Source organism: Hemitrygon akajei, chromosome 32 (genome assembly GCF_048418815.1).
Source record: "Hemitrygon akajei chromosome 32, sHemAka1.3, whole genome shotgun sequence".
In the NCBI taxonomy this organism is placed as follows: Eukaryota; Metazoa; Chordata; class Chondrichthyes; order Myliobatiformes; family Dasyatidae; genus Hemitrygon; species Hemitrygon akajei.
Window position 1 is genome coordinate 7,466,466 of NC_133155.1, and position 25,622 is coordinate 7,492,087.

At 43.0% G+C, this 25,622-nt stretch overlaps 1 protein-coding gene across 1 annotated transcript in view; it reads right to left on the reverse strand.

Moving 5' to 3' along the window:
- The window catches only part of slc9a1a (solute carrier family 9 member A1a), a 58,977-nt gene extending 34,012 nt beyond the window's left edge, over positions 1–24,965 (reverse strand). Inside the window, exons 1-2 of the mRNA XM_073034530.1 lie at positions 24,603–24,965; positions 397–857 (exon numbers count right to left, since the gene is read on the reverse strand). Of these exons, the coding sequence (XP_072890631.1) occupies positions 397–857; positions 24,603–24,846 (705 nt within the window). The 5' untranslated portion in view covers positions 24,847–24,965. The remainder of the gene's footprint in view (positions 1–396; positions 858–24,602) is intronic.
- Between the last annotated feature and the right edge of the window lie 657 nt (positions 24,966–25,622).

Sequence of the window (25,622 nt, forward strand, 5' to 3'; positions counted from 1 at the left end):
GCTCACTGGTAAAACAAAATTGTTGGGGAAGCAGCAATGAAGAGTGTGGTGGTATTCCTGAATCTCCACCTGGGACTGACAAGACTGATGAGTGAAAACCATGAGGAAGTCTACTGACATGATGAACACCGCCAGAGATGGAGGACTGTCATACAGAAAGTAAACAGTCTAAGCCACAGGTTCCCCATCTGGTGACCAGACACTTTGCTTAATGGTACTGGTCCATCGCATTAAAAAGTTGGGAACCCCTGGTCTAAGCAAAGAAATATGCTGTGGGGAAGGGAGAAATTGTGCACAGGGATGGGGTGGGGGGGGGGTGGGGAGAGACAATGAACGAAAAGGTAGAGGCCACACAGCAGGAAGAGCCTCCAATAGAATCAAATATGTGACACTCACCACAGTCACTGCATCATTGAGCAGAGACTCTCCGAACACTAGGATGTACAGCAACTCGTTGATGTGAATCTCTTCGAAGACAGCCAGCACCGCCACGGGATCCACAGCTGAAGTGATGCTGCCAAAAACCAGGCAGGCCATCAGGCTGACATTTTGCAGATTGCTCCCGTCAAACTGGCACACTGCGTACATCAGCATTCCAACGAAAAATGCATTCCACAGCGTTCCGATCACCGCAAAGCTCAGTATCGTTCCCAGGTTCTCTGTGAACGATCTGAATGGCAAGAAGTAGCCGGCATCCAAAATGATGGGGGGAAGGAGGAAGAAAAAGAACACTTCTGCCTTCAGGATAGGTGGATCGACTCCTACACCCTTTATCAGACCTCCGACCACGAGGCCCACACACACCAGCACACAGCTCTCCGGGACAATCGAGGGCACCTTTGGAAGAAAGTGAAAACCTAAAAAAAATTAAAAAAAATAATGAATTGGTCAAAATGTTCTGTTCAATAACAAAAAAAAAATTGGTAACTGGTGGAAGGTTACGTTCTAGATCACAAACTACCCACCCTCCCTAGAAGTCAAGAAAACTCATCTTTAGAGTGAAATAGTGCCACAGAGCCACTGCCAGGCTCAACCCTGACCTTGGGTGCTGTTTGCATGTCCTCCATTCCAAAGGGAAGTGAGTAGGTTGACTGACCATTGTAAGGTAGGTGTGTGTGAGTGTGAGGGGGAGAGTGTGAGGGGGAGAATATGTGAAGACAGCCCAGCTGCTCTGCTTTGTGCCAGCTCACATGATAGACTGATAGGGAAGCTTTGGGCCTACTCCAGGGTTTGGATCCAAGGACTCATTTTGGTTCGGAATGTTGTTACCCGCGTCTACTGTTTGCGTGATATGTGTTTTTTTTCTCCCCTTTCTATGTGCATCTGGTGTTGGTCTTTATTTTTTTTTAATTGGGTTTTTTTCCACAAGATCACAAGACAAAGGAGCAGAAGTAGGCCATTCGGCCCATTGAGTCTGCTCTGCCACTCCACCATGCTTTGTGCTGCCTGTAAGCAAACAAACTCAATGTTGTACAATTTATACATCCTTTGATAATAAATGTGCTTTGAAACTTTGAAGTACAAATGCAGGCTTTAGGTGTTTCTCATCGTAGTTGAGCTATTTGATTAAGGTATTTGAAACCTGCCTGGCTGTGGCAGAGTAAACAGAAACAGTCCACTGCAGTGATTAAAGGTTTGAATCATGGGGACTCAGGTGCAAGATTAAGAGAACTGAGGCTTTTAATAATAAGATTTGTATGGTGGTGGAATCCTGTCGAAGGTGGAAGAAATCGTGGAGAAATCACATTGCTATTGAATGTGGAAGACAGAAGGTAAAAACAAAGGGAATTTTAATCTTGACCTCTGTCAGGTGGGAGTGTGGGATACGGGGCAAATAAGACCAATGGCTCCATTAATAATGATCAAGAGGAAGCCATGGTTATGGAAAAAGAAATCTACCTGAGGCAACGTACACAAAATACTGGAGGAACTCTGCAGGTCTGGCAATGAACGAAGAGCTGACGTTCTGGACCGAGACCCTTCTTCAGGACTGGAAAGGAAGGGGGAAGATGCCAGAATAGAATATAGTCCATATAGGAATCAGTGAGTGAAATGCCAGATTTGAGGAGGGGTGATGGGTGAAGCCAGGTGAGTCGGAACGGTAAAGGGCTGGAGATGAAGGAATCTGAGAGGAGAGGAAAATGGACATAGGAGAAAGGGAAGCAGGAGAGGACTCAGGGGGAGGTGATAGGCAGGTAGAGAAGAGGTAAGAGGCCAGAATGGGGAATAGAAAAAGAGGGAAGGGGTTGGGAATTTTTTTGTTGGGAAGAAAAGTCAATATTCATGCCATCAGGTTAAAGGCTATAAGCTGTTGCTCCTTCACCCTGAGGGTGGCCTCATTGTGGCATAACAGGAGGCCATGGACTGCTTCAGTGTGTAAAGTTTCATCGTCAGAACAGCCATGATGGAGAGCAAGAAATGGGAGAATAGAATTCAGTCCTTATTGGAATCAATGTAATATCTGCCCACGTACCTTGTTTCTTCCTAACATCCAGTCAATGAAACTGACCTTGCAAGTGAAACAGTAATTCTGGTGCAAAACAGTCTTCTCTATACTGGAGAACACACAAAGAAATTAGTCAAGGCTGTGTGGAATGCCTCTGCTCAGTCCATGAGAGTGACCAAAGGTTTCACAAGACTGTCCCTTTAGTTTTCTATCTCAGCACTTCAGAGTCAGAATCAAGGTTAAAATCTTTGGAATATGCTGTGAAATTTGTTGTCTTTGTGGCAGCAGTACAATGCAATACATAATAATAGAAAAAATATGAATTACCGTGTGTATGTGTGCGCACGTGCATGCTTTATATAAATTAAGTAAGTAGTGCATACACAGAAATAAAAAGTAGTGAACTAGTGTTCATGGGTTCACTGTTCATTCAGAAATCGGATGGCAGAGGGGAAGAAGCTGTTCCTGAATCATTGAGTCTGTGCCTTCTGGCTTCTGTACCTCCTTCCTGTTGGTAGCAATGAGAACAAGGCTTGACCTGGTGAGAGGGCCCCTTAATGATGGAAGCCACCTTTTTGAGGCATCGGTCCTTGAAGATGTCCGGGATACTATGGAGGCTAGTGCTCATGATGGAGTTGACTAAGTCTACAACTTTCTGCAGCTTATTTCAGACCTGTGCAGCAACCCCCCCCCCCCCGCCCCCCATAACAGACAGTGATACAGCCAGTTGGAATGCTCTTCACCGTACATCTTCCTTCTTCTAGGTACTTCGCAGGTCTTGAAACAGAATATAGAATTCAACCATTTCAGGTTACTGGCATTTTCTGTTTGTGTTGGAATTGGCTTGCCCTGATGCAAGGTGATCCAGCTCATCACAGCTTTTCTCTCTCGAGTCTGCTGGGCATTTCCAATATTCACCCTCATTTCAAATTTCAACAACTGTTGTGTTCTGTCTCTCACAGCTTATTTCATTTTTCATTCTACAACTGTTCTTGTTTATCTGCACACAAACACTTTTAATTCTCTGGTTCTAACAAAGAGTTGTTAACTTGAATAAGTTAACTTGTGTTCTTCACAGAATGCTGCCCGACGTGTATTTTAGCAGCATTTTTTCAATGACATCTGCACAAACTGGTTGATCTGCACTGAGATGCCTCTGTTGTTTGTGGGTAAGTTGGCAGATGATAAAAGCTGAGGTGGAAGGGCAAGTAGTGTTCAGGGAGCAGGAAGTCTGCAGAAGGACTTGCATAGTTTACGAGAACGATCCTGGGAAGTGCACGGGGAGGCCAAATCGAGGCTTGTACTCTTTGGAGTTTAGAAGAATGAGGAGGGCGGGAATCTCACTGAAAACCATGAAATATTGATAGGTCTAGCTAGAGAGGATAAGGAGTGGATGCTTCCTATGATGGGAGAATCTAGAACCAGAGGGCATAGTCCCTGAAGGACATCCCTTTAGAGCAGAGGTGAGGTAGAATTTCTTCAGCCAGAGAGTGGTGAATTGTGAAATTCATTGCCTCAAGACGGCAGTGGAGGTCAACTCACTGGGTATATTTAAAGAGGACGTTGATAGGTTCTTGATTGGTAAGATGTCAAAGGTTACAGGGAGAAGACAGGAAAATGGGGTTCAGAGAGAACAAATCAATCATGATTGAATGGCAGGGCAGACTGAATGGGCTGAATGGCCTAATTCTGTTCCTCTATCTTATAATGGTTTATTGAAAGTGTAGAAAAATATAAAAATTAGTACATATTTTATGATCGATACAGCTTTAGACCTAAGGTGGTACACTATCACAGCTAGTATGACCACTGTCCCCTCTAAGCTGTGCAGGTGAATGGCCACGCAGTTACTGAAATGTTCCTGCGCACATAGTCTTTGTTGCCACGCAACCAGAACTTTCTTATAAAATTATGTTAGCCTGTTGGGTTAAGTATACCAGAGGGTTGGCACAGCAACAACTATGCGTATGAATTTGCTGAGTACATCAGTTTTGCGCTTCAGGAACAGATAATAGGAGAATTGCGGAAATCTGCTTTCTATACACTAATTGCCGTTGAAAAGACATTCCTGTACACAAAGCATTAATTTTGTATTTTAAATTTTGAGTGGAAAATGAAACTTCCTATATGACTGTGTTGGTAGTTATGTTGAAGCTAACTACATGTTGAAGCAGTACAAAAATGTATATCAAAAACAATCTTGATATTCAGATGATGACGTTTAAGTCAGGCGGGACCAATATTATAGAAAAGTACAACACGAAAACAGGCTCTTCGGCCCATCTAGTCAGTGCTTGGAAAAAATAATGGTGTGTTGAAATAAAACATTTGTCTGATCAATATTGCATTACACACAGAGAAGATCAGAGTTTAGATGACACATGAAATAAAAGTATCTATTATGTGGGGTGTAGAAACACTGCCACAACCAGTATATACAATGTCCAGCAGGTTGGTTAAAAAAGGAAAGCTAGAAGAATTAGCTAGTGTCACAGAATGTGATGTTTTTTCATTTAGATCACTAGATGAGGTCAGGTGACTGTCGAGACATTTTGCCACGAACTGCTTTAATGAAGAAATATGACATTTTGATCCAGTACGAGGGGTGATTGATATGTTTGTGGCCTAAGGTAGAAGGAGTCAATTTTAGAAAACCTAGCACATTTATTTTTCAACATAGTCCCCTCCTACATGTACACTCTTAGTTCAACGGTCGTGGAGCATACGGATCTTGGACCTCCAAAAAGTGTCTACAGATGGGTGATTGATAAGTTTGTGGCCTGAGGTAGAAGGAGATGAGTTATACAGTTCTCGTTATGTGCACATGCAGGTCAACTCTTTGAGTGATTATGCAGAAAGTTTGAGGTTAATAACTGATCAGGGTGATTGATAAGTTCATGGCCTAAGGTAGAAGGAGATGAGTTATTAACTTCAAACTTTCTGCATAATCACTCAAAGAGTTGACCTGCATGTGGATGTAACCAGAGCTGTATAACTCATCTCCTTCTACCTTAGACCACGAACGTATCAACCACCCCTCCTATTGCAAAAAGCAAGTTAATGAACGTAATGATCCAATTTGCAACTACAACCTTAAGATTTTGATCAATCCACCAAAATCGAGTAGTAATAACTGTCCTTAACAATGTTTTAGAAGATCTGGCATCACTTTGCAAATTCCTTCAGAAAAGCTGTTTGAATACAATTGAAGCCCTGCAGTATGCAGAAGCAATAATTAAAAAGTTATGGTCACAGTAACTTGGTGATACTGTTTATCGGAGTGTCAAAGTGAAAGATTTGCTTGCATTTACAAGTTCTGACATCGACACTGCACCAATTATTCGATTCATTCAATCTATTAACCAAGTGTGTAATCATTTTGATAATAGATTTCCTGATGATGAGTTAAGAGAATATCAGGCTTTTGACCTTGTTGCTATTGAAAACACAACCAATTTTGAATTTGGGGAAAGTGTTGCCTCTATACTGTGATTTTGAATTTGTCTTTGCCAACTAAGTTAAGGCTTGTTCAACTAAGACATTCACTGATTATGCTTGGAAACAAAGAATTTGAAGAACTATCCATTCTTGTTGACATCATTAGAACATTTCAAGCTTCTAGTGCTGACCTCAAACGTGGATTCAGTCTTATGATTTTCATCAAGTGTAAATCCAGAAAAAGACTCCAAGTGAAACACTTGTGTGATCGAATGAGGATTAAGACGCATCTTTCATCAGGATGTGAAATTAATCTGGACAGTGTTTAGACAATGGATTTGCAATAAAGGCAGACAAATAGAAGTTCACGAAACATGAAAGATTTTCTTTGTTGTACTGTATTTCATTTTACCTTTCCATTAATAAATAAAATCAAAAATATGTGATTTCTCAAATTTCATCCTAAATATTCATAGTATGCCTATTTTTCAAAGAAAACATTTAAAGCGCCATGCAGTTTGCAGGATGTGTAAAACGTCCCTGCTCAGAGCAAAACTGTAAAAAATATTAGAGGGAACATGGAGATGACCCAGGTTTGATCACTATACACTGTGGAGTTGACACATTTATCATGTAATTGCATGGGTTTCCTCCAGAAGCCCCATTTCCTCCTATATCCCAGGGAGCTGCAGCTGGGCAGAGTTGTTGGCCATTGTAAATTGTCCTTAATGTACAGCTAAGTTCAGTCTGGTGGTGGAGGGTGCAAGGAAGCAAGAGGGCAGGTTGTTTTGGAAAGATAAAGAGAACTGTAAAAGAACTCTAGGTACAACCTACGGAAAGCTACTTTAAGAGCGAAAAATAATTCCGATTGAGGTTAGAAACATAATTAGACACAGGGCAGTGCTGGCAGGGTTTTCAGGCCACTACTTCTTAGTTTGAAGCAAAACTTAACATCATGAGGGGCAGTGATGCTTCACTCCCAGATGAGCACACCTTTGATGCACGCTTTAAAAGGGAGAATAAGACTACACCTGTGTGAATCCCTGCAGCATCTGGTGACCCTGTGAGCTCTGTTTCAGAGGCTGACACGCCAGGCCCTGATGATATACCTGGCAGGGCACTGGAAACCTGTGCCAACCAACTGATGGGAGCTCTCAAGGATATCTCCAATCTCTCACTTCTGTGGTTAGAGGTTCCCATCTGCTTCAAAAGGGCAACAATGATACCAGTGCCCAAGAAGAACAGGGTGAGAAGCCTTAATGACCATTGTCCAGTAGCACGCAGATCTACTGTGTTGAAATGCTTTGAAAGGTTGGTCATAGCCCAAATTAACTCCTGCTTCCTGCTTAAACAAGGACTTGGAATCGCTTCAATTTTCCTATAACAGATGCAATCACACTGGCTCTCCACTCAGCCTCGGATCACCTGAATGATAGTAATACCTATTTCAGAATGATCTTTATTGATTACAGCTCAGTGTTCAACAGAATCATACCCCCAGTTCTAATCAACAAGCTCCAAACATGGGCCTCTGTACTCTGCTAAACAATGAGTTCCTCACCTTCTTTTGTGTAAGACTGCAATCTGTGCAGATAGGAAATAACATCACCTCTTTGCACACTGGCGTGCCTCAGGGGTGTGCGTTTAGCTCACTACTCTACTCTCTCTACACACGACTGTGTGGCTAGGCACAGCTCAAACACCTTCTAGAAATCTGTCGATGACACAATTGTTGGCAGAATTTCAGGTGGTGACAAGGAGGTGTTCGTGACTGAGATAGAACAGCTGGCTTACTGGTATCACAGCAACAACCTTGCACTCAGCATCATTAAAAGAATTGATTGTGGACTTCAGGAAAGAGAAATCGAGGGAACACACAGCAGTCCTCATCGAGGGAGCCGAAGCAGAAAGGGTGAGCAGTTTCAAGTTCCTGGGTGTTAACATTTCTGAAGATCTATCCTGGGCCCAACATATTGATACAATTACAAAGAAGGCATGATAGTGGCTATTTTTCATTAGGAGCTTGAGGAGATTGGGTACGTCACCAAAGACACTCGCAAATTTCTACAGATGTACCGTGGAGGGTATTCTAACTGATGGCAACACTGAGTTGATATGGAGGGGTCACTGCACAGGACTGCAGAAAGTTATGACCTCGCCACTTCCGTCACTGGCACTAGCCTCCCAAGCATCGAGAACACCTTCAAAAGGGGAGGCTTCCAGAAGGTGCCATTCATCATTGAGGGCCCCCATCACCCAGGACATGCCCTCTTCTCATTTTTACCATCCGGGAGGTGGTACAGGAGCCCGAAGACACACACTCAATGACTTAGGGATGGTTTCTTCCCCTCTGCCATCAGTTTTCTGAATGTGCATTGAACCCATAAACACTACCTCACTCTTTTGTAATCTTCTCTCATTTTACACTACTTAACTGGAAAAAAATATACATACATATACACACACACACACAAACACTTATTGTAATTTTTTTTTTACTATGTGTCGCAATGTACTACTGCCGCAAAACAACAAATTTCAGGACATACATCAGTTTGATATTAAACCTGATTCTGAGAATAGGTAACATTGGAAAATTATTGAGGTGATGGGATTGCTCCGTGAGGCAGCATGGACTTCTCCAACATCACATGGAATTTTGGGATTTCCCCCTACCATATTTCATTGGTTTTCTCAAACTATGTTATGTTTAAACTTGGAAAAAATTAGAAGTGTCATATATGATCCTTCTATTAAATTTGAAAAGACTTGGAGGCCACTTATTCAATATTTTCATATGATGTAATTTGACCTTTTTCCAAACCTGTTTCTTTCTGTTTCTGATTATATACATGTAGAGAGGATCGGAGTTGATGACACTTAAGTTCTTTTTCTTTTCTTAGATATTATGAACAGCCCATGCTTCTTTTTCTTTCTCTTTTTTTTTTAGTTAGTGGTTAGCTTGATATTTTTTTTTGTGTTTGGGGTGTATAATTTTTTCTTCTTCTTTTTCTGTTTTTTTTCTTATTGTTATACCTAGTTTTCTTGCCTTGTATACCTAATAATTGTATCATGTATGATTTTGGAAGACTTAATTCTCTTGTACCTATTGTTTATATATCCATCTATATTAACTTTTAATTTTGTAATCCCAATAATTATGTATCAATATTTGTTATCTTAATATGTTGATATTAAAAAAATTGAAAAAGAAAGAAATTTGGGATTTATTTGTTAGTTTGTTGACAAACAGTGCAGATTAGGCCCTGCATGGAGGTGAGGGAGGAGGTGAATGGGCAGGTGCCCTTTGGCCACTTGCAGGGATACAGGTTTCCCCCGCTATCCGAAAGCAGAGTGTTCTTGAAATGGCGTAAAGCGAAGAAGCAATTACCATTAATTTATATGGGAAAGATTTTTCAACGTTTCCAGACACAAAAAATAACCTACCAAATCATAAATAGCACATAAAACCTAAAATAACACTAACATATGGCAAAAGCAGTAAAGATATGATAAATACACAGCCTATATAAAGTAGAAGTAATGTATGTACAGTGTAGTTTCACTTACCAGAATCGGGAAGATTTAGCCAAAAACCAATTTGTAGAGAGAAAAAAAAAATCGGCACATACATGCATGCGCACACACCTGCCCGCGCAAGGCTTCACGGTCATGGTAAGTCTTTCTTGGGGTAAACACGTTTAAAGCGGGCCCTACCCGCCACTTCTCGGACCTTAACAGCGATGCTGCTCGGGGTGCGCGCTGCCACTCTAACAGCTCACTGCAAGACAAACGCTGAACGCTATTTTCGCTTTTTGCCTTTTTTCGTAAAAGCGAAAATCCTCTTCGGATTTCTTTCGGTTAGCGGAAACAGGTAACATAGGTCTTTCATAAAAGCCAAGCAGGGTAAGGCGAACCTTCGTAAAGCGGGGGACACCTGTATGCATTTTCACCTATTACACTCAGTACCTCTAGCACTCATTCCTCATTGGCTATTTCATTTGCTTTAAAAATATGGCTCAATTCACTCAGTGTACATATTCCTGGGTGGCAGGGTGGTGCTACGTCTCCACCAAAGGAAGTGTAAAGCACTCCTTCCCTCCACTAGCCTACAGGTTCCACTTGGGTAAGGTGTAGCACCTGTTTCTCCCCCACTAATCTGTCCCTTTATGTAATTTGTCCCTCCCCAGTAATTTCCCTCTTGACATATACAGTACTGTAATCAATGTATATAAGCTATGTTATGTATTTATTTGGTGGAACACAGCAGGCCAAGCTAGTGTTCCACCAGCATTTTGTGTGTGTTGTTTGAATTTCCAGCATCTGCAGATTTCCTCGTGTTTGCTCTTATGTATTTATTTATTGCATTTTTTAAATATTTAAGTCCTTTATCTGAGCATGCTTGGATACGCTGCGTCAGATCTGAAGTAACAATTTACTTTGTCTTCTTTCATACTTGTGTACTGGAAATGATGTTAATCAAGCGTGAATCTTTAAAGGCATGCTCCTGTGGAAAATGAGTCACAACTAATTCAGACGCAGGGTAAAATGGTGAGAGTAGGAGTAATTAGATAGATAGATAGATAGATAGATACTTTATTCATCCCCATGGGGAAATTCAACATTTTACAGTGCATTGGAGAATATGTTGCAACTGTTTACTTGTGAAGCCATGTTAACAGTGACAAATGAGGTAAAATCCCAATTTCTAATGAGATGCAGTCAGTCGCAAGGTAAACACAGTGCCTATAAAAAGAATTCACCCCCCCCCCCCCCCCCGCAGAAGTTTTCATGTTTATTGTCTTACGACATTGAATCACAGTGGATTTAATTTGGCTTTTTTGACACTGATCAACAGAAAAAGACTCTTTCAGGTCAAAGTGAAAACAGATCCCCACAAATCACATTACAATAACAAGACGTACAAGAAGGCTGGATGAACTCAGCAGGTCGGGCAGCATCTGTTGAAAGAAGCAGTCAACGTTTCGGGTTGAAACCCTTCGTCAGGACTAAAGGAGGAGGAGGCAGGGGCCCTATAAAGAAGGTGGCGAGAGGGTGGAAAATAGGACCCTGCCACTAAGGACATCTTTCCCTCTCTACCCCTCTCTGCTTTTTGCAGGGATCGTTCCCTCTGCGACTACCTGGTCCACACGTCCCTCCCCACAGAACTCCCACCAGGCACTTATCCCTGCAAGTGCAAATGCTACACCTGTCCCCACACCTCCCCCCCTTACCACCATTCCGGGCCCCAGACAGTCCTTCCAGGTGAGGCAACACTTCACTTGTGAGTCTGTTGGGGTAATCTATTGCATCCGGTGCTCCTGGTGCGGCCTCCTCTATATCGGAGAGACCCGATGCAGATTGGGGGACCGCTTCGTCGAGCACCTACAACTGTCTGTCTGTCCACCACAACAGACAGGATCTCCCAGTAACCACTCACTTCAACTCTCCCTCTCATTCCCATTCAGATATGTCCATACATGGCCTCCTCTACTGCCATGATGAGGCCAAACTTCGGTTGGAGGAAAAACATCTCATTTATTGTCTGGGTAGTCTCCAGCCCCTTGGTATGAACATCAAATTCTCCCGGTAATTCCCTCCCTCTCCCTTCACCATCCCACCTCTACTCTGTCTCTTCTTCTAGCTGCCTACCACCTCTCAAGACTCTGCCTTCTTCTACTACCCATAGTGCTTTCCCCTTAGATTCCTTCTTCACCTCTCCTGCCCATCCCCTCCCTGCTTCCCCTCCCCCACCCCTTGATCTTTCCTCTGATTGGTTTTCCACCCTCCCCCCACCTTCTTTATAGGGCCCCTGCCCCCTCCTTCTTTAGTCCTGATGAAGGGTTTCGACCCGAAAACGTTGGCTGCTTCTTTCAACGGATGCTGCCCGACCTGCTGAGTTCATCCAGCTTTTTTGTACGTCTTGATTTGACCACAGCATCTGCAGTGCACTTTGTGTTTACATTACAATAACAGCCTCCCCTCCATGGGCTATGTCTATACTTATCTCTGCCTCATTAAAACAGTAGTATAATTAAAGACCTCACACACCCCTTCTCCCATCGGGCAGAAAATACAGAAGCTTGAAAGATTATACCACCAGTCCGAAGAACAGCTTCTGTTATCACACTCTTGTGTGATAAGATGGAGTCTTGATATCATCATTGACCTCAATATGACCTTACACTTCATTGTTTCCTGCGCTGCACTCTTCTAATAACTTCTACATTTTATTCTGTATTGTTATTGTTTTACCTTATTTTAGCTCAGTGCACTGTTAAAACAGTATGCAAGATGAGCTTCTCACTGTAAGACACACAAGGCACTCAGCAGGACAGGCAGCATCTATGGGAAAGAGTGAACAGTTGATATTTGGCCAAAACGCTTCGTTAGGACTGGAAAAGAAGATGCGAAGTCAGAGTAAAAGGGTGGGGGCGAGGGGAGGAAGAAGTACAAGGTGGTAGGTGATGGGTGAAACCAGCTGAGGGGGAGGGGTGAAGTCAAGAGCTGGGAAGTTGACTGGTGAAAGAGATAAAGGGCTGGAGAAGGGGGAATCTGATAGGAGAGGACAGAAGACCTTGGAACAAAGGGAAGGGGGACGAGCAGCAGAGGAAGATGATGGTCAGGTAAGGAGCTGAGGTGAGAGACAGAAACAGGAATGGGGAATGGGTGGGGGGGGCAATTACAGGAAGTTCAAGAAATCAATGTTCATGCCATCAGAATGGAGGCTACCCAGACAGAGTACAAGGTGTTGCTCCTCCAACCTGAGTGTGTGTTGTTTGAATTTCCAGCATCTGCAGATTTCCTCGTGAGTGTGTGTTGCTTTGGATTTCCAGCATCTGCAGATTTTCTCATGTTTGTGAAGCTTTTCACTGTACATATGACAATATACCAGTACCAAACCAATACAATAACCCTTGTAAATTCTTCAAAGCTTTCTGACTCTTACAGCCTTTCTGATAGCGAGGTTTAGCGGCCCCCCATATTAATTTCCTGAATAAAAAACATCTCCTCAACTCCTCCCTAATTCTTCTACCAATTAATTTAAATCCAGGCCCCAAATTCGTGTCCTGCCTGATCAGGGGAAAAGGTCTGATTTGCTCATTGACATATACAATTTTATACACCTTGGTTAAAATACCAATAACGTATACCGTTTATTCCAGTTAATCAGGACACATCACGACCAGTACATTTTGGCCCAATTAAGCAACCATCCCAATTAGCCAAAGTTTCATGGAAATAATTAAAAATGTATAAAAAGGACAAACTACCGTTTAACTGAATTATGCATTTAAGTAATATAATGAATTAGAACACTACCAGTATTACTGCAGTACTATAAAACTGTGTATTAGTTCTTAATAGTTATTGACAGAGGAATTCAATCAATGGACGCTGCCGTGTTCTTTTGATTGACTGTAAATTAACAAGATCAGCACAGACACCTCGTGCAGATAATGGACTGCCTTCACACAATGCTTTCACTGACTGCATCCTCCACACCTTCATTTTCATTGTGACATTCAAGATGATCGTCAATGTCTTCAAATTCTTTGCAGCTCCTAACTTGTTGAATCACTGCATTTTCATTCCCGGCCATTTCTGATATCTCTGAGCCTCACTGCTTGAAGCTGCAGTGAGCAAATCAGTTCCGAATTGTCTTACTGTTTATTTCTCACCAACTATCAGTGACAAAAATCACTGCTTTTACAACACAAGCACACGGAACTGATGCCATTTAAAAACTGCTCACTCTAAGCAGGGTGAAACACTACATGCAACAGACGCTAGTTAGAAACTTCAGCAACTGTCCCCTGTCCCAATTAAGCAGCAAAACGTCCCAAATAAACGAAGGGAATCTCAGCTATTATATCAATTTGATTTTGTTCTTGTCCCAAATAAGCAACCGCTCTGATTAACCGACGGCCCAATAAACCAAATCCACTGCATCACAAAAAGCAAGCATCCTAATGCAAGTCACCAAGTCACTGAAATCTCTCTCAACCTTTACCTTTTGTTTTCTCCCTCAGAGTATCTTAACCCAACATACTATTTTCCCTTTGGTTCCAGATCCCAGGAGATTTTATTAATCTAGATTGGAGGTTCCTAAACTTTTTTCTGCCATGTGCCCCTACCATTAACCGAGGGGACCGTGGACATCAGGATGATCCAGATGTACTGTATCAAATGAGCTACTGTCAATGTCATTAGCAGCAGCTTTGTTTGCAGTGGCTACTGTGTTTTTCTACAAGTGACTCCATTTTAAAACTAGTGGTTGTAAAGACATAGGGGTCATAGAAAAATACAGCACAGAAATAGGCCCTTCAGCCCATCTAGTCTGTGCTGAACAATTTAAGCCGCCTATCTCCATCGACCTGCACCAGGACCGTAGCCCACCATACCCCTACCAATCTTGTATCTATCCAAACTTCCCTTAAATGTTGAAATCGAGCTCGCATGCACCACTTTCACTGGCAGCTTGTTCCACGCTCTCATGACTCTTTGAGTGAAGAGGCTTCCCCTCATGTTCCTCTTAAACTTTTCACCTTTCACCCTAAACTCATGGCCTCTCGTTGTAGTCCTACCCAACCTCAGTGGAAAAAGCCTGTTTGCATTGACCCTACCTATACCCCTCATAATTTTGTATACCTCTATCAAATCTCTCCTCAATCTTCTACATTGTGAAATATGTAAAATATAAATACAAATGCAAGTTTTCCTTTCCAGCCATCTTCACTAACTGAGACTCAACTGAAATGAGAATTGTGTGTAAAATATCAACAACTCAAGGCACCAACAGAGAATGTAGATGTCGATTCTATCAATAGTCTATTAATTAACTTCTGAAGCAAGCAGATCATTTGTCTGTACTCCTGTCAAAATACCACAAAAACAAACAGAAGCAGGTAGAAGTACTCACGGATCAAGTGCCGTACTGTGCGAAAGCCTTACACACGTAGTGAGGGTGCCTAAGGCTTTTGCACGAAACTGTATATGTCAACATGGAGTGGGGAATGAGTTCGTAAACCTGGCAGGAGCAAAGGATGCTGGAAATAGCAAGAGTGGAGGGGTGTGGGGCAGGTGGCAGAGGAGGAGTGCCAGGGGCAGGGACTGGCATGGGTGCAGACACACCCAGCTCTGAGATACCAGGCAAGGTCATTTGATTCCAAGCAATCGGTTTACTGATCATCACAGAATGTCTCTCTGGTACTTCCCACTCCCTCCCCTTTTCCCAACCATGATTCCCCTCTCCCTGCCCCCTTCCCATTCTCAGCTCACAATACAGACCCATGTCAGAATCAGGTTAAAAAGCTGATTCTTACATGTCATGGAATTTGTTCCTGTGTTTGGTGTGGCAGCAATACAGTGCAATGCATACAATTACTACAGTACTGTGCAAAAGTCTTAGGCACCTTAGCTACACATATATGCCTTAGACTCGTGCACAATACCGTAGACTGTAACATCAAAACATACCGTTTGCATCATCGTTTGCGATGCGCTGGAGAAGCCCACAAGTCACCACTCTTCGAGTGCCAAAGCAGCGTGCCCACGACTTACTAACCCCAACCTGCACATCTTATTGTGGACTGTGGGAGGAAACCGAAGCACCCGGAGGAAACCCACGCAGTCACGGGAAGAACACGCAACCTCCTTAAAGACAGCAGTGCAAACTGAAACCCAATCATATTAATTTATTGAGATACAGCGTGGAATAGGCCTTGTTGGCCCTTTGGCAATCCCCCTATATTTAATCTGCGCCTAATCACGGGACAATTTACAATGACCAATTAACCTACCAACCAATACGTCTTTGGACTGCGGGAGGAAACCGGAGCACCCAGAGGAAACCCACGCGGTCATGGGGAGAACGTGCAAACTCCTTACAGGCAGTGACGGGAATTGAACCTGGGTCGCTGGTTCTGTGAAGCGTTGTGCTAACCACTATACTAGCGTTAGTACTGAATTAGTGCTGGAAAGATGTGCTGTGTCTGAGAGAGTGGAAGGGGTGAGAAACAACATCTACAAATGAAAAGCTGATTCTTACACTGCCAACTTCCTACCCCTCCAGCATTCTGAAGGGACTGTTCTATTTGGTTTACTTTCACCTTTACCTCCAGAGGGGCAAAGACACAGCTGGAAGTTTCCACCTCACTGCTTCAACAGCCTGTATTCAATCCTGGACACTAGTTCAAATATCCCAAAGACCGGTCTCAGCCCTAAACATTGACCATCCATTCACTTCATAGATGTTGTCTGACCTGCTGAGTTCCTCCACTATTTTGTTTGCTGCTTAGTGCTAATATATTATTGTGACCGGAAGTGCTGTAATAACACATACACAACACAACGCGTGTGGCAGGGGTGGGGGGTGCGCTATGGCAGAGTAGCGGTTAATGCAATGCTCTTACAGCTCAGGGCGTTCCGGAGTTCGCAGTTCAATTCTGGCACCGCCTGTAAGGAGTTTGTACGTTCTCTCTGTGACTGTGTGGGCTCCTCCCATGGTGCAAAGGACATGCTGATAAGCAGGTTAATTGGAGAGTGTGAGTGATCCTGTGATTAGGCTGGGGTTAAATAGTTAGACAGCTGGTTGGGCCGGAAGGGCCTGTTCCGTACTGAGCTGAGTTCTGCATCTTGGTCCCGGAGGAACACTGTTCAATTTAGCTGAATGACAATTAAACTTGAACTTCGTATTTCTCTACGCCCTCTGGTTTCCTCACATATTCTAGTTTAATTCAGGCAGTTTGAATACTCCTTCCCCTTCCTCCTTGTTCTGCATCCTTCCTTTCCAGTCCTGATGAAAGGTCGCGGCCAGAAACGTTGCCTGTTTATTAATTTCCACAGATGCTGCGTGAACCTGCTGGGTTCCTCCAGCATTAGACAATTGCAGAATCTCTTGCGTTTATGCTAATTGGTGGGTTGATTGGACATTGTAAATTCCCTATCATGTAAGTGGGTGGTGCAATCTTTTCTTGTGCAGGGGATTGGAGGGAAGCGAGGAAGTTGATGGGAATACAGGCAGATTGATCTCAAGGAAAAATAGAGAGGTAAATAGAATTGTTCAATAAGCTAACATAGAATCAATGAGCCCAAAGACCTCCTCCTGTGTCATAAGAAAGTGCCATCTGATGAGGCTGCACTTCTACAAAACTAGCATACTGCCTTTGGTTTGTATCATTCTTACACTGGAGAAATCAAATGTAGAATGGGTTACTGCTTTGCAGAATCCCACCAGTGAATCTGCAAGGGTGACCTTGCATTTAGTGAACAATCTCGTTAATTCTCTGCTTCATTCCGACTGTGACCTCCACCTTCAACCTCATGCACTGTTCTAATGTTCTCAAGGACTGGATGTGTGTTTGGCTGTTGGTGAACCAAACAGTGAATTTAACAATTTTAGTCACTACTCCTTCCCCCTCCCCTCTACCCTGACACCACCCCCCAACTCCGACACAGGTGTCCTTTTCCTAATGTTCCAAACTGTTTCTTTTTTGCCTTCTGTCTCCAGTTACTGTTTCTTTTAAGTAAGTGTTACCTTGACGATTTTGGTCTGCACCTGATGGCAAAGAACCCTCAGTTCCCTCCTCTGCAACTTTTGTTTTGTCATTTTTCCCATTGTGTCAAAGGGTCATAGAATTATAGAAAAGTACAGTACAGAAACAGGCCCTTCGGTCCATCTACACCATGCCAAACCATTTAAACTGTCTACTCCCATCAAACTGCATCGGGACCATCCTTGTACCTACTCAAACGATCCTGTACTCAATACTTTGATTTACGAAGGCCAATCTGCTAAAAGCTTTCCTTACGACCTTATCTACCTCTGACTCCACTGTCAATGAACTGTGGACCTGTCTTCTCAGATCCCTTTGTTCTATCGCACTCCCCAGTGCCCAACCATTCACTGCGTAAGACCTACCTTGATGGGTTCTCCTGAAGTGCAACACATCGCACTTGTCTGTGTGAAATTCCATCGCCGTTTTTCCAGCCGGTCCAGATTTCGCTGTAAGCTATGCTAGTCTTCCTCACTCTCCACTACATCCCATATCTTGGTGTCATCTACAAATTTGCTGATCCAGTTCACCACATTATCATCCAGATCATTGATATAGATGACAAACAATAATGGACCCAGCATCAATCCCTGCGGCAATCCACCAGTCACAGGCCTCCAGTCAGAGAAGCAACCATCTGCTACCACTCTCTGGCTTCTCCCACAAAGCCGATGTCTAATCCAATTTATAACCTCACCTTGAATGCCGGGTGACTATAAAACTGGTTAAACACAAAGCCATGCCGACAATTCCCAATTAGTCCATGTCTCTCCAAATACACATTTATCCAGTCCCTTAGAGTACTCCCCCCCCCCCCCCCCCAATGATGTCAGGCTCATTGTAACCTCCTGGTTTATTTTTAGAGCCTTTTTTAAACAGCAGAACAACATTGGCTATCCTCCAGTCCTCTGGTACTTCACCTTCACTAAGGATGATTTAAATATCTCTGCTAGGGTGCCAGCAATTTCTTCACAAGCCTCCTGGAGGGTCTGAGGGAACACCTTGTCAGGACCTGGGGATCCATCAGCCCTAATTTGCCTCAAGACAGTAAACACCTCCTCCTTTGTAATCTGTATAGGGTCCATGAAGTTGATGCTGCTTTGCCTCACTTCAATAGACTCTGTTTTCATCTCCTAAGAAAATACAGATGCAAAAAATTTCATCTGAGATCTCTCCCATGTTTTTTAGCTCCACACATGGATAACCATTCTGAACTTCCAGAGGACCAATTTTGTCCTTTGCAATCCTTTTGTTCTTAACGTATAACCATATAACAATCACAGCACGGTAACAGGCCATTCCGGCCTTCCTAGTCCATGCCGAAACTGTCCAGTCCGTATCTGTAGAATCCCTTAGGGCTCTCTTTCACCTTGTCTGTTAAGGCAATCTCATGCCTTCTTTCAGCCTTTCTGATTTATTTAAGTGTTCCCTTGCATTTCTTGTACTCCATATGCACCTCATTTGTTCCTAGCTGCCTATATCTGCTATGCAACTTTTTTTCTTAACCAGGGCCTGAATATCTCTCAAAAGCAAAGGTTCTCTGAACCTGTTATCTTCACCTTTTATTCTAACAGGCACATACAAGCTTTGTGCTCTCAAAATTTCCACTTTTGAAGGCCACCCACTTACCAAGAACACTTTTGCTAGAAGGCAGCCTGTCCCAATTCACAGTTGCCAGATCCTTTCTGATACCATCAAAACTGGGCTTTCTCTAATTTTGAATCTTAATCCATGGATCAGAGCTATCTTTTTGCATATTTACTTTGAAACTAATGGCATTATGATCATTAGATGCAAAGAGTTCCCCTACACAAACTTCTGTCACCTGCCCTGCCTCATTCCTGAACAGCAGACCTTGATGAGACTTCTAGGTACTGGTTAACATTTTGTCAGAGGTTGTGTTTTCTGCAGATATGAATTGTGGGGGAAATTCTCTCCAAATCCCATTCTCTTGGGCCAATGCCACTCGTGTGGGACGCTCTGCTATTTATGTTAGAAATAAGATCAGCTAAAAACTTTGAATTTAACCATCACAGTATGTTTTAATTCCTGAACAAAAATAGACCTACATCTAGACTGCCTCACATGCTGGAAAAATATTGTGAGAGAGGTTACTGGTTCACAGCCATCCCATTGCACAACCAAGTTGTCACACAACGTACAATCTTCAGATGTTACCTACCAATTAACTCAAAGCTCAACAGCAGACATTGCAGGCACACATTACTTAGAATCACTAAAAATAAACCCTAAATTAACCACATCCACAATATAAGTAAAAGGTACACAGGAAAATTGTTGAAAGGTTTTAAGACATTTAGAAAAGAAACTGCCAGGGATGGAGACTTGCAAAGAATGAACACAGGGGCCAGTGTATAATCACCTGACATGGAGCAGGCTACACAATTGTTCCCCTAATCATCATTGAAAGCAATCTCTACAGGAATATGTACATGTACACAGGAGTGTACACAGGAGTGCATCATACAGAGTACTGTGCAAAAGTCTTTCGGTGCTTGGATAAATACATGGAGCTTAGAAAAATAGAGGGCTATGGGTAACCCTAGGTAATTTCTAAGTAAGTACATGTTCAGCACAGCATTGTGGGCTGAAGGGCCTGTATTGTGCTGTAGGTTTTCTATGAGGGAAAACTAGCCGATAATATAAAGCAGGATAGTAAACATTTTTCAGTTATATAAAGAGGAAAAGGGAGGTGAGAGAGTGAGTTGAAATTGGACCACTGGAAAATGATGCTGGTGAGGTACTGATGGCGGACAAAGAAATGGCAGATGATCTTAATGGTTACTTTGCATCAGTATTCACTGTGGAAGACACCAGTAGTGTGCCAGAAGTTTGTGAGTGCCACTGCTATTACAAAGGAAAAAGTGCTAGGCAAACTGAAAGGTCTTAAGGTGGATAAGTCACCTGGACCAGGTGGATTACTTCCAAAGTCCTGAAGAGAGGTTGCTGAAGAGATAGACAATAGACAATAGGTGCAGAAGTAGACCATTCGGCCCTTCGAGCCTGCACCGCCATTCTGAGATCGTGGCTGATCATCTACTATCAATACCCGGTTCCTGCCTTGTCTCCATATCCCTTGATTCCCCTATCATAGATCATAGATAACAGATGATCTTTCAAGAAACACTTGATTCTGGCATGGTCCCAGTGGACTGAAAGATTGCAAATGTCATTCCACGCTTTAAGAAGGGAGGAAGACAGAAGAAAGGAAATTATAGGCCAGTTAGCCTAACTTCAGTGGTTAGGAAAGTGTTGGAGTTTATTATTAAGGATGAGGTTTTGGGGTAGCTGGAGACTACTGATATAATAAATCAAAGTCAGCATGGTTTCTGTTGAGGGAAATCTTGCCTGACTAATCTGTTAAGAGTTCTTCAAGGCAGTAACAAGCAGGCTGGACAAAGGAGGGGCAGTGGATGTCACTTGGATTTTCAAAAGGCATTTGATAAGGTGCCATACGAGGTTGCTTAATAAGATAAAAATCCTATGGCATTATGGGTAAGATACTGGCATGGATAGAGGAATGGCTGACAGGCAGGAGGCAGCGAGTGGGAATAAAAGGGGCCTTTTCTGGTTGGCTGCCAGTGACTAGTGGTGTTCCTCAGGGGTCAGTATTGGGACCACTACTTTTAACATTGTTTATCAATGATTTGGATAATGGAATTGATGGCTTTGAGGCAAAGTTTGTGGATGATACGAAGATAGATGGAAGGGTAGATAACACTGAGGAAGCAATGCAATTTCAGCAGGACTTAGACAAATTGGAAGATTGGGCAAAAAAGTGGCAGATGAAATAGTGTTGGGAAATGTACGAAAACAACAGTGCAGATTATTATCTAAATGTGGAGAAATTCAAACATCAGAGGTGCAGAGGGACTTGGAAGTCCTCGTTCAAGACTCCCAGAAGGTTAATTTACAGGTTGGGTCTACGGTAAAGAAGGCAAATCCAATGTTGGCATTTATTTCAAGGGGAATAGAATATAAAAGCAAAGAGATAATGCTGAGCCTTTATAAGACACTAGTCAGGCTGCACTTGAGTATTGTCAACAGTTTTGGGCCCATATCTCAGAAAGCATGTGTTGTCATTGGAGAGAGTTCAGAGGAGGTTCACAAGGAGGATCCCAGGAATGAAAGGTTTAACATATGAGGAGTATTTGGCAGCTTTGCGTCTGTATTCACTGGAATTTAGTAGAATGTGTGGGCATCTTACTGAAACCTATCAAATGCTGAAAAGATTAGCTAAGGTGGATATGAAGAGAATGTTTCCTTTTGTGGGGGTATCCAGAACTCGAGGGCACAGCCTCAAAATTGAAGGGCGACCTTTTAGAACAGAGGTATGGAGGAATTATTTTTTGCCAGAGACTAGTTTCCCGATCTGTCAGGGCATCAAAAGATATGGCAAGAAGGCAGGTGTATGGGGTTGAACTGGATCCACAGTGGAAAGGGGGAGCAGACTCGACGGATAAATGGCCCAATTCTGTGAGAGAGACAGAGACAGAGAGAAAGAGAGATAAAGTAGATAGAGTTTGAGATACAGTTTTACTATCACTGGCATATGCCATGGAATTTGATAATTTTGTGGTAGCAGTACAATGCAATACATAAAAATAGAGACAGATATATATATAGATACTATCAGAGCGAGCTATTCAAGTGCAGAGTGATTTGTTCGTTTGTTTTATCGACTACTCAAAAGCATTTGACAAAGTGAAGCACAATAAGTTATTTGAATTATTACGGGAAACTCTAGATCTAGATTCGAAAGACTCTGCGTAATCAGAAATCTGTACTGGGAACAAAGTGCTGCTGTAAGAATAGGTGGAGAAGTGAGTCAGTTTACGAAAATCAAGAGAGACGTTAGACAAGGGTTTTTTTTCTCCCCGGGTTTGTGTAGTGAAACAATATTACAAATAAATAAGAGACATCTTGGGAATCGGTGAAAATAATCGGTTTTCACCAACTATTGCGGTGAAAACATCAATAATTTCAGATATGCGGATGACAGTGTTAATTGCAAGTACGGAGGAAGAACTACAAAACTTAATTGATATAGTTGTTGAAGAAAGTGCAATAATGGGTCTATCTATTGCAAAAAGACGGAATGTAAGGTGATATCCAAAAAGAAGGAGAATCCTATCTGCAGGCTGAAAATAACCGGGGAAGACATAAAACAAGTACAGAACCTTTGCTACTTAGGAAGCTGGGTGACATCAGATGGCCGGTGCGACATGGACATCAAAAGAAGAATAGGGATAGCAAAACACACCTTTATGAGAATGAAGAATATACTAGGCATGACAACCCACCTCAGAGTACTGAAATGTTATGTTTATCCAGTTATGTCATATGGCTCAGAATGCTGGACAATATCTAGTAACATGAGGAAACGAATTGAAGCAGCAGAGATGTGGTTTTTGAGGAGGATGCAAAGAATATCATGGATGAAACAAATATCTAACAAGGATGTCATGAACAGAGCAAGCACAAAAAGAGAAATAATGTATGAGATCATGAAAAGGCAACGTAACTTCATTGGACATGTGATTAGGAAAGAGGAATTAGAATGCACAGTAATTATGGAAAAGATTGAAGAGAAGAAAGCAAGAGCTATATATATAGTGCTAACAATTTCCAGGAATGAGGCGCGAGCAGCAACAGCTTTTACTGTCCAGCCTTAATACAGGCGTCCTATAGCAAAGAGACAAGACTTTTCCCAGAGAAATTGTCACATTTCAGGAGGTCTCCAGACCCTTTTGGAGTGGAGACCTCCTTTCCAACTGGACATTGGCCTTCTAATATAATCCTCTGCTTTCAAGATTTCTAAATCAATAAACTGTTTATTTAATCAACTCTTCTAATATTTGTAAATCTGTGCCCTTGTAGTGCCACTTCAATACTGTAATTTCTTTTGGGATCAACAAAGTAGCTATCTATCTAACTGAATTTCAATTCCTCAGCTATTATCAAGAAACATTTCCAAATTACTAGTTTATAACCCTAAAGCCTTAATTTACTTCAACCTACATCTTGCTTAGAATTTGTCTGTGTGTTGGGGGGGGGGGGGGCAGCTGTAAGTCTGTTAGCTGTGTGTTTAGAAATAGGAGAAAAGGATGGATTGCGGGATTAACATTTGTAAAAGAAAAACACGATGGCCTCTGAGAATTTTCCTCAAGCTGAGACACGAAACAGCCTTTGCTTGTTTTGGCCTGCAGCCTTTTGCACTTTTTTAAATCCTTTCTGGGTGGTAAAGCACTCTGCGGCGAAACATCGTTGCACACTCACTCTGTTAACAAGGGGAAATAACGCTTAACTGATAAGGAATTAGGTTCACCCTAAAGGCAGAACAGTTCTGAACCCTACATAAACATACTAATTTAGTTCCTACTTTTACCAGCAAAGCTTTTCCTGCTTCCCATCTTAACAAAGGGCCTTGTTTTAAACCCCCCTCCAGAAACATCCGAATTTAAAAGCTGCCTGAGTCATCGGCACTCAGTAACTAACATTAGTAGCATGTAGTGATTATGTAGATAAGGAGTGGTGCTTCGTCCTAGCAACTTAATCAGTTCGGTGCCTGGCTCCGAGCAATTTAACCAGCCATCAGAGATCAAGGTGCAAACCCAAAGTCGACTCACTAAACCTGCTCAAAACGAAGTATTATCCAAACGAAGAATAACAGAACCTGCATATCACTGTGGGGAGAGCAAGGTCTGGGTGACAGACGGGCTTCGACATTTTATTGCTGGATAGTCATGATTATCTGGTCAAGTTCACAGTGTTCCTTCTCTAATTGCGCCCTGGACTACAAACTTTACTGGACGGCATCCACTCAAAAACTTTAATCTGTCTGGCAGCCGACAGAGCATCTTACTAACGTGGGTTTAAAGTTGCACTCCGAATCAAATTTAATTCTATCGGTCTATGATAGACTGGATATCGGTTTAATTTATGCGTCTATGCGCGACTAACTAGGCACGATGTAATAGTAGAGGATTGTTAAGGTGGTGTTAATAATTATATACCTGACAAATACATCCTCACTCCTTTCTCATTGAAGATATTGGTTACCCACGCCCCCTCCGGACCCCACTCTACCTTCCCAACCCTCTGCACCGACCCACCTCTCCCTCTCCCGTGTCACTCACCCAGTTTCATTAAGGAGGCTAGTAAGATCCACAGGGCCACCACGAACTGGGGACGGATATGTTCATAGTCAACGGTAACGACGGGAAAGGCCTTAGTTTTATTGCTGGAGACTCGCATCGTCTTGGTAGAATCGGGGGATGAGGTGTCGAATGCCGAGACGCCGGCTGACGAGCTCAGCGCCGCCAGCACCACAAGGCAGGACAGGAGCCGCAGCTGGCAAAGGCGGAACGGTATCACAACCATGGTCACTGCAGCCACCGCCGCACATGGAGCAGCCACAATCCGAATGAGAACCGGACACCCTCAGCCAGCTGCGAAGGCGGCAGCACCGCATCAATCTCGCCCAGAGCGCCAGCTGCGAAGGCGGCAGCACCGCATCAATCTCGCCCAGAGCGCCACCTGCTGTCGGGGAGGATCCACCTCCAAGGGGCACCTCGAGCGATCCCTGGTGCCCAGCCACCCTTGGGTGCAGCGAGCTCTTGGTGACCAGCGAAGTCAACGTGGAAACTGCAGGTTCTTCCATGAATGGGGCAAGAGTTGTCTGAGTTGGAGGAGATTGGGTTTGTCAAAAAAAAAACACACTAAAATTTCTACACACACAAAATGCTGGTGGAACACAGGTCCTGACGAAGGGTCTCGGCCCAAAACGTCGACAGAGCTTCTCCCTATCGATGCTGCCTGGCCTGCTGTGTTCCACCAGCATTTTGTGTGTGTTGTTGTTTGAATTTCCAGCATCTGCAGATTTCCTCGTGTTTGCACTCGAAAACTTCTTTCTGGCTGCATCACCGTCTCATATAGGCAGAAACTTGTAAAATTAGTCAGCTCCATCATGCCTCTTCAGCATTCAGGGGATCTTCAAGGAGCGATGCCCCAGAAAGGCAGCGTCCATTATAAAGGACCCCCACCTCCTAGGATATGCCCTCTTCTCATTTTTACCATCAGGAAGGTACAGAAGCCTCTCAGCGATTCAGGAACAGCTTCTTCCCTTCTGTCATCCAATTCCTAAATGGACATTGAAA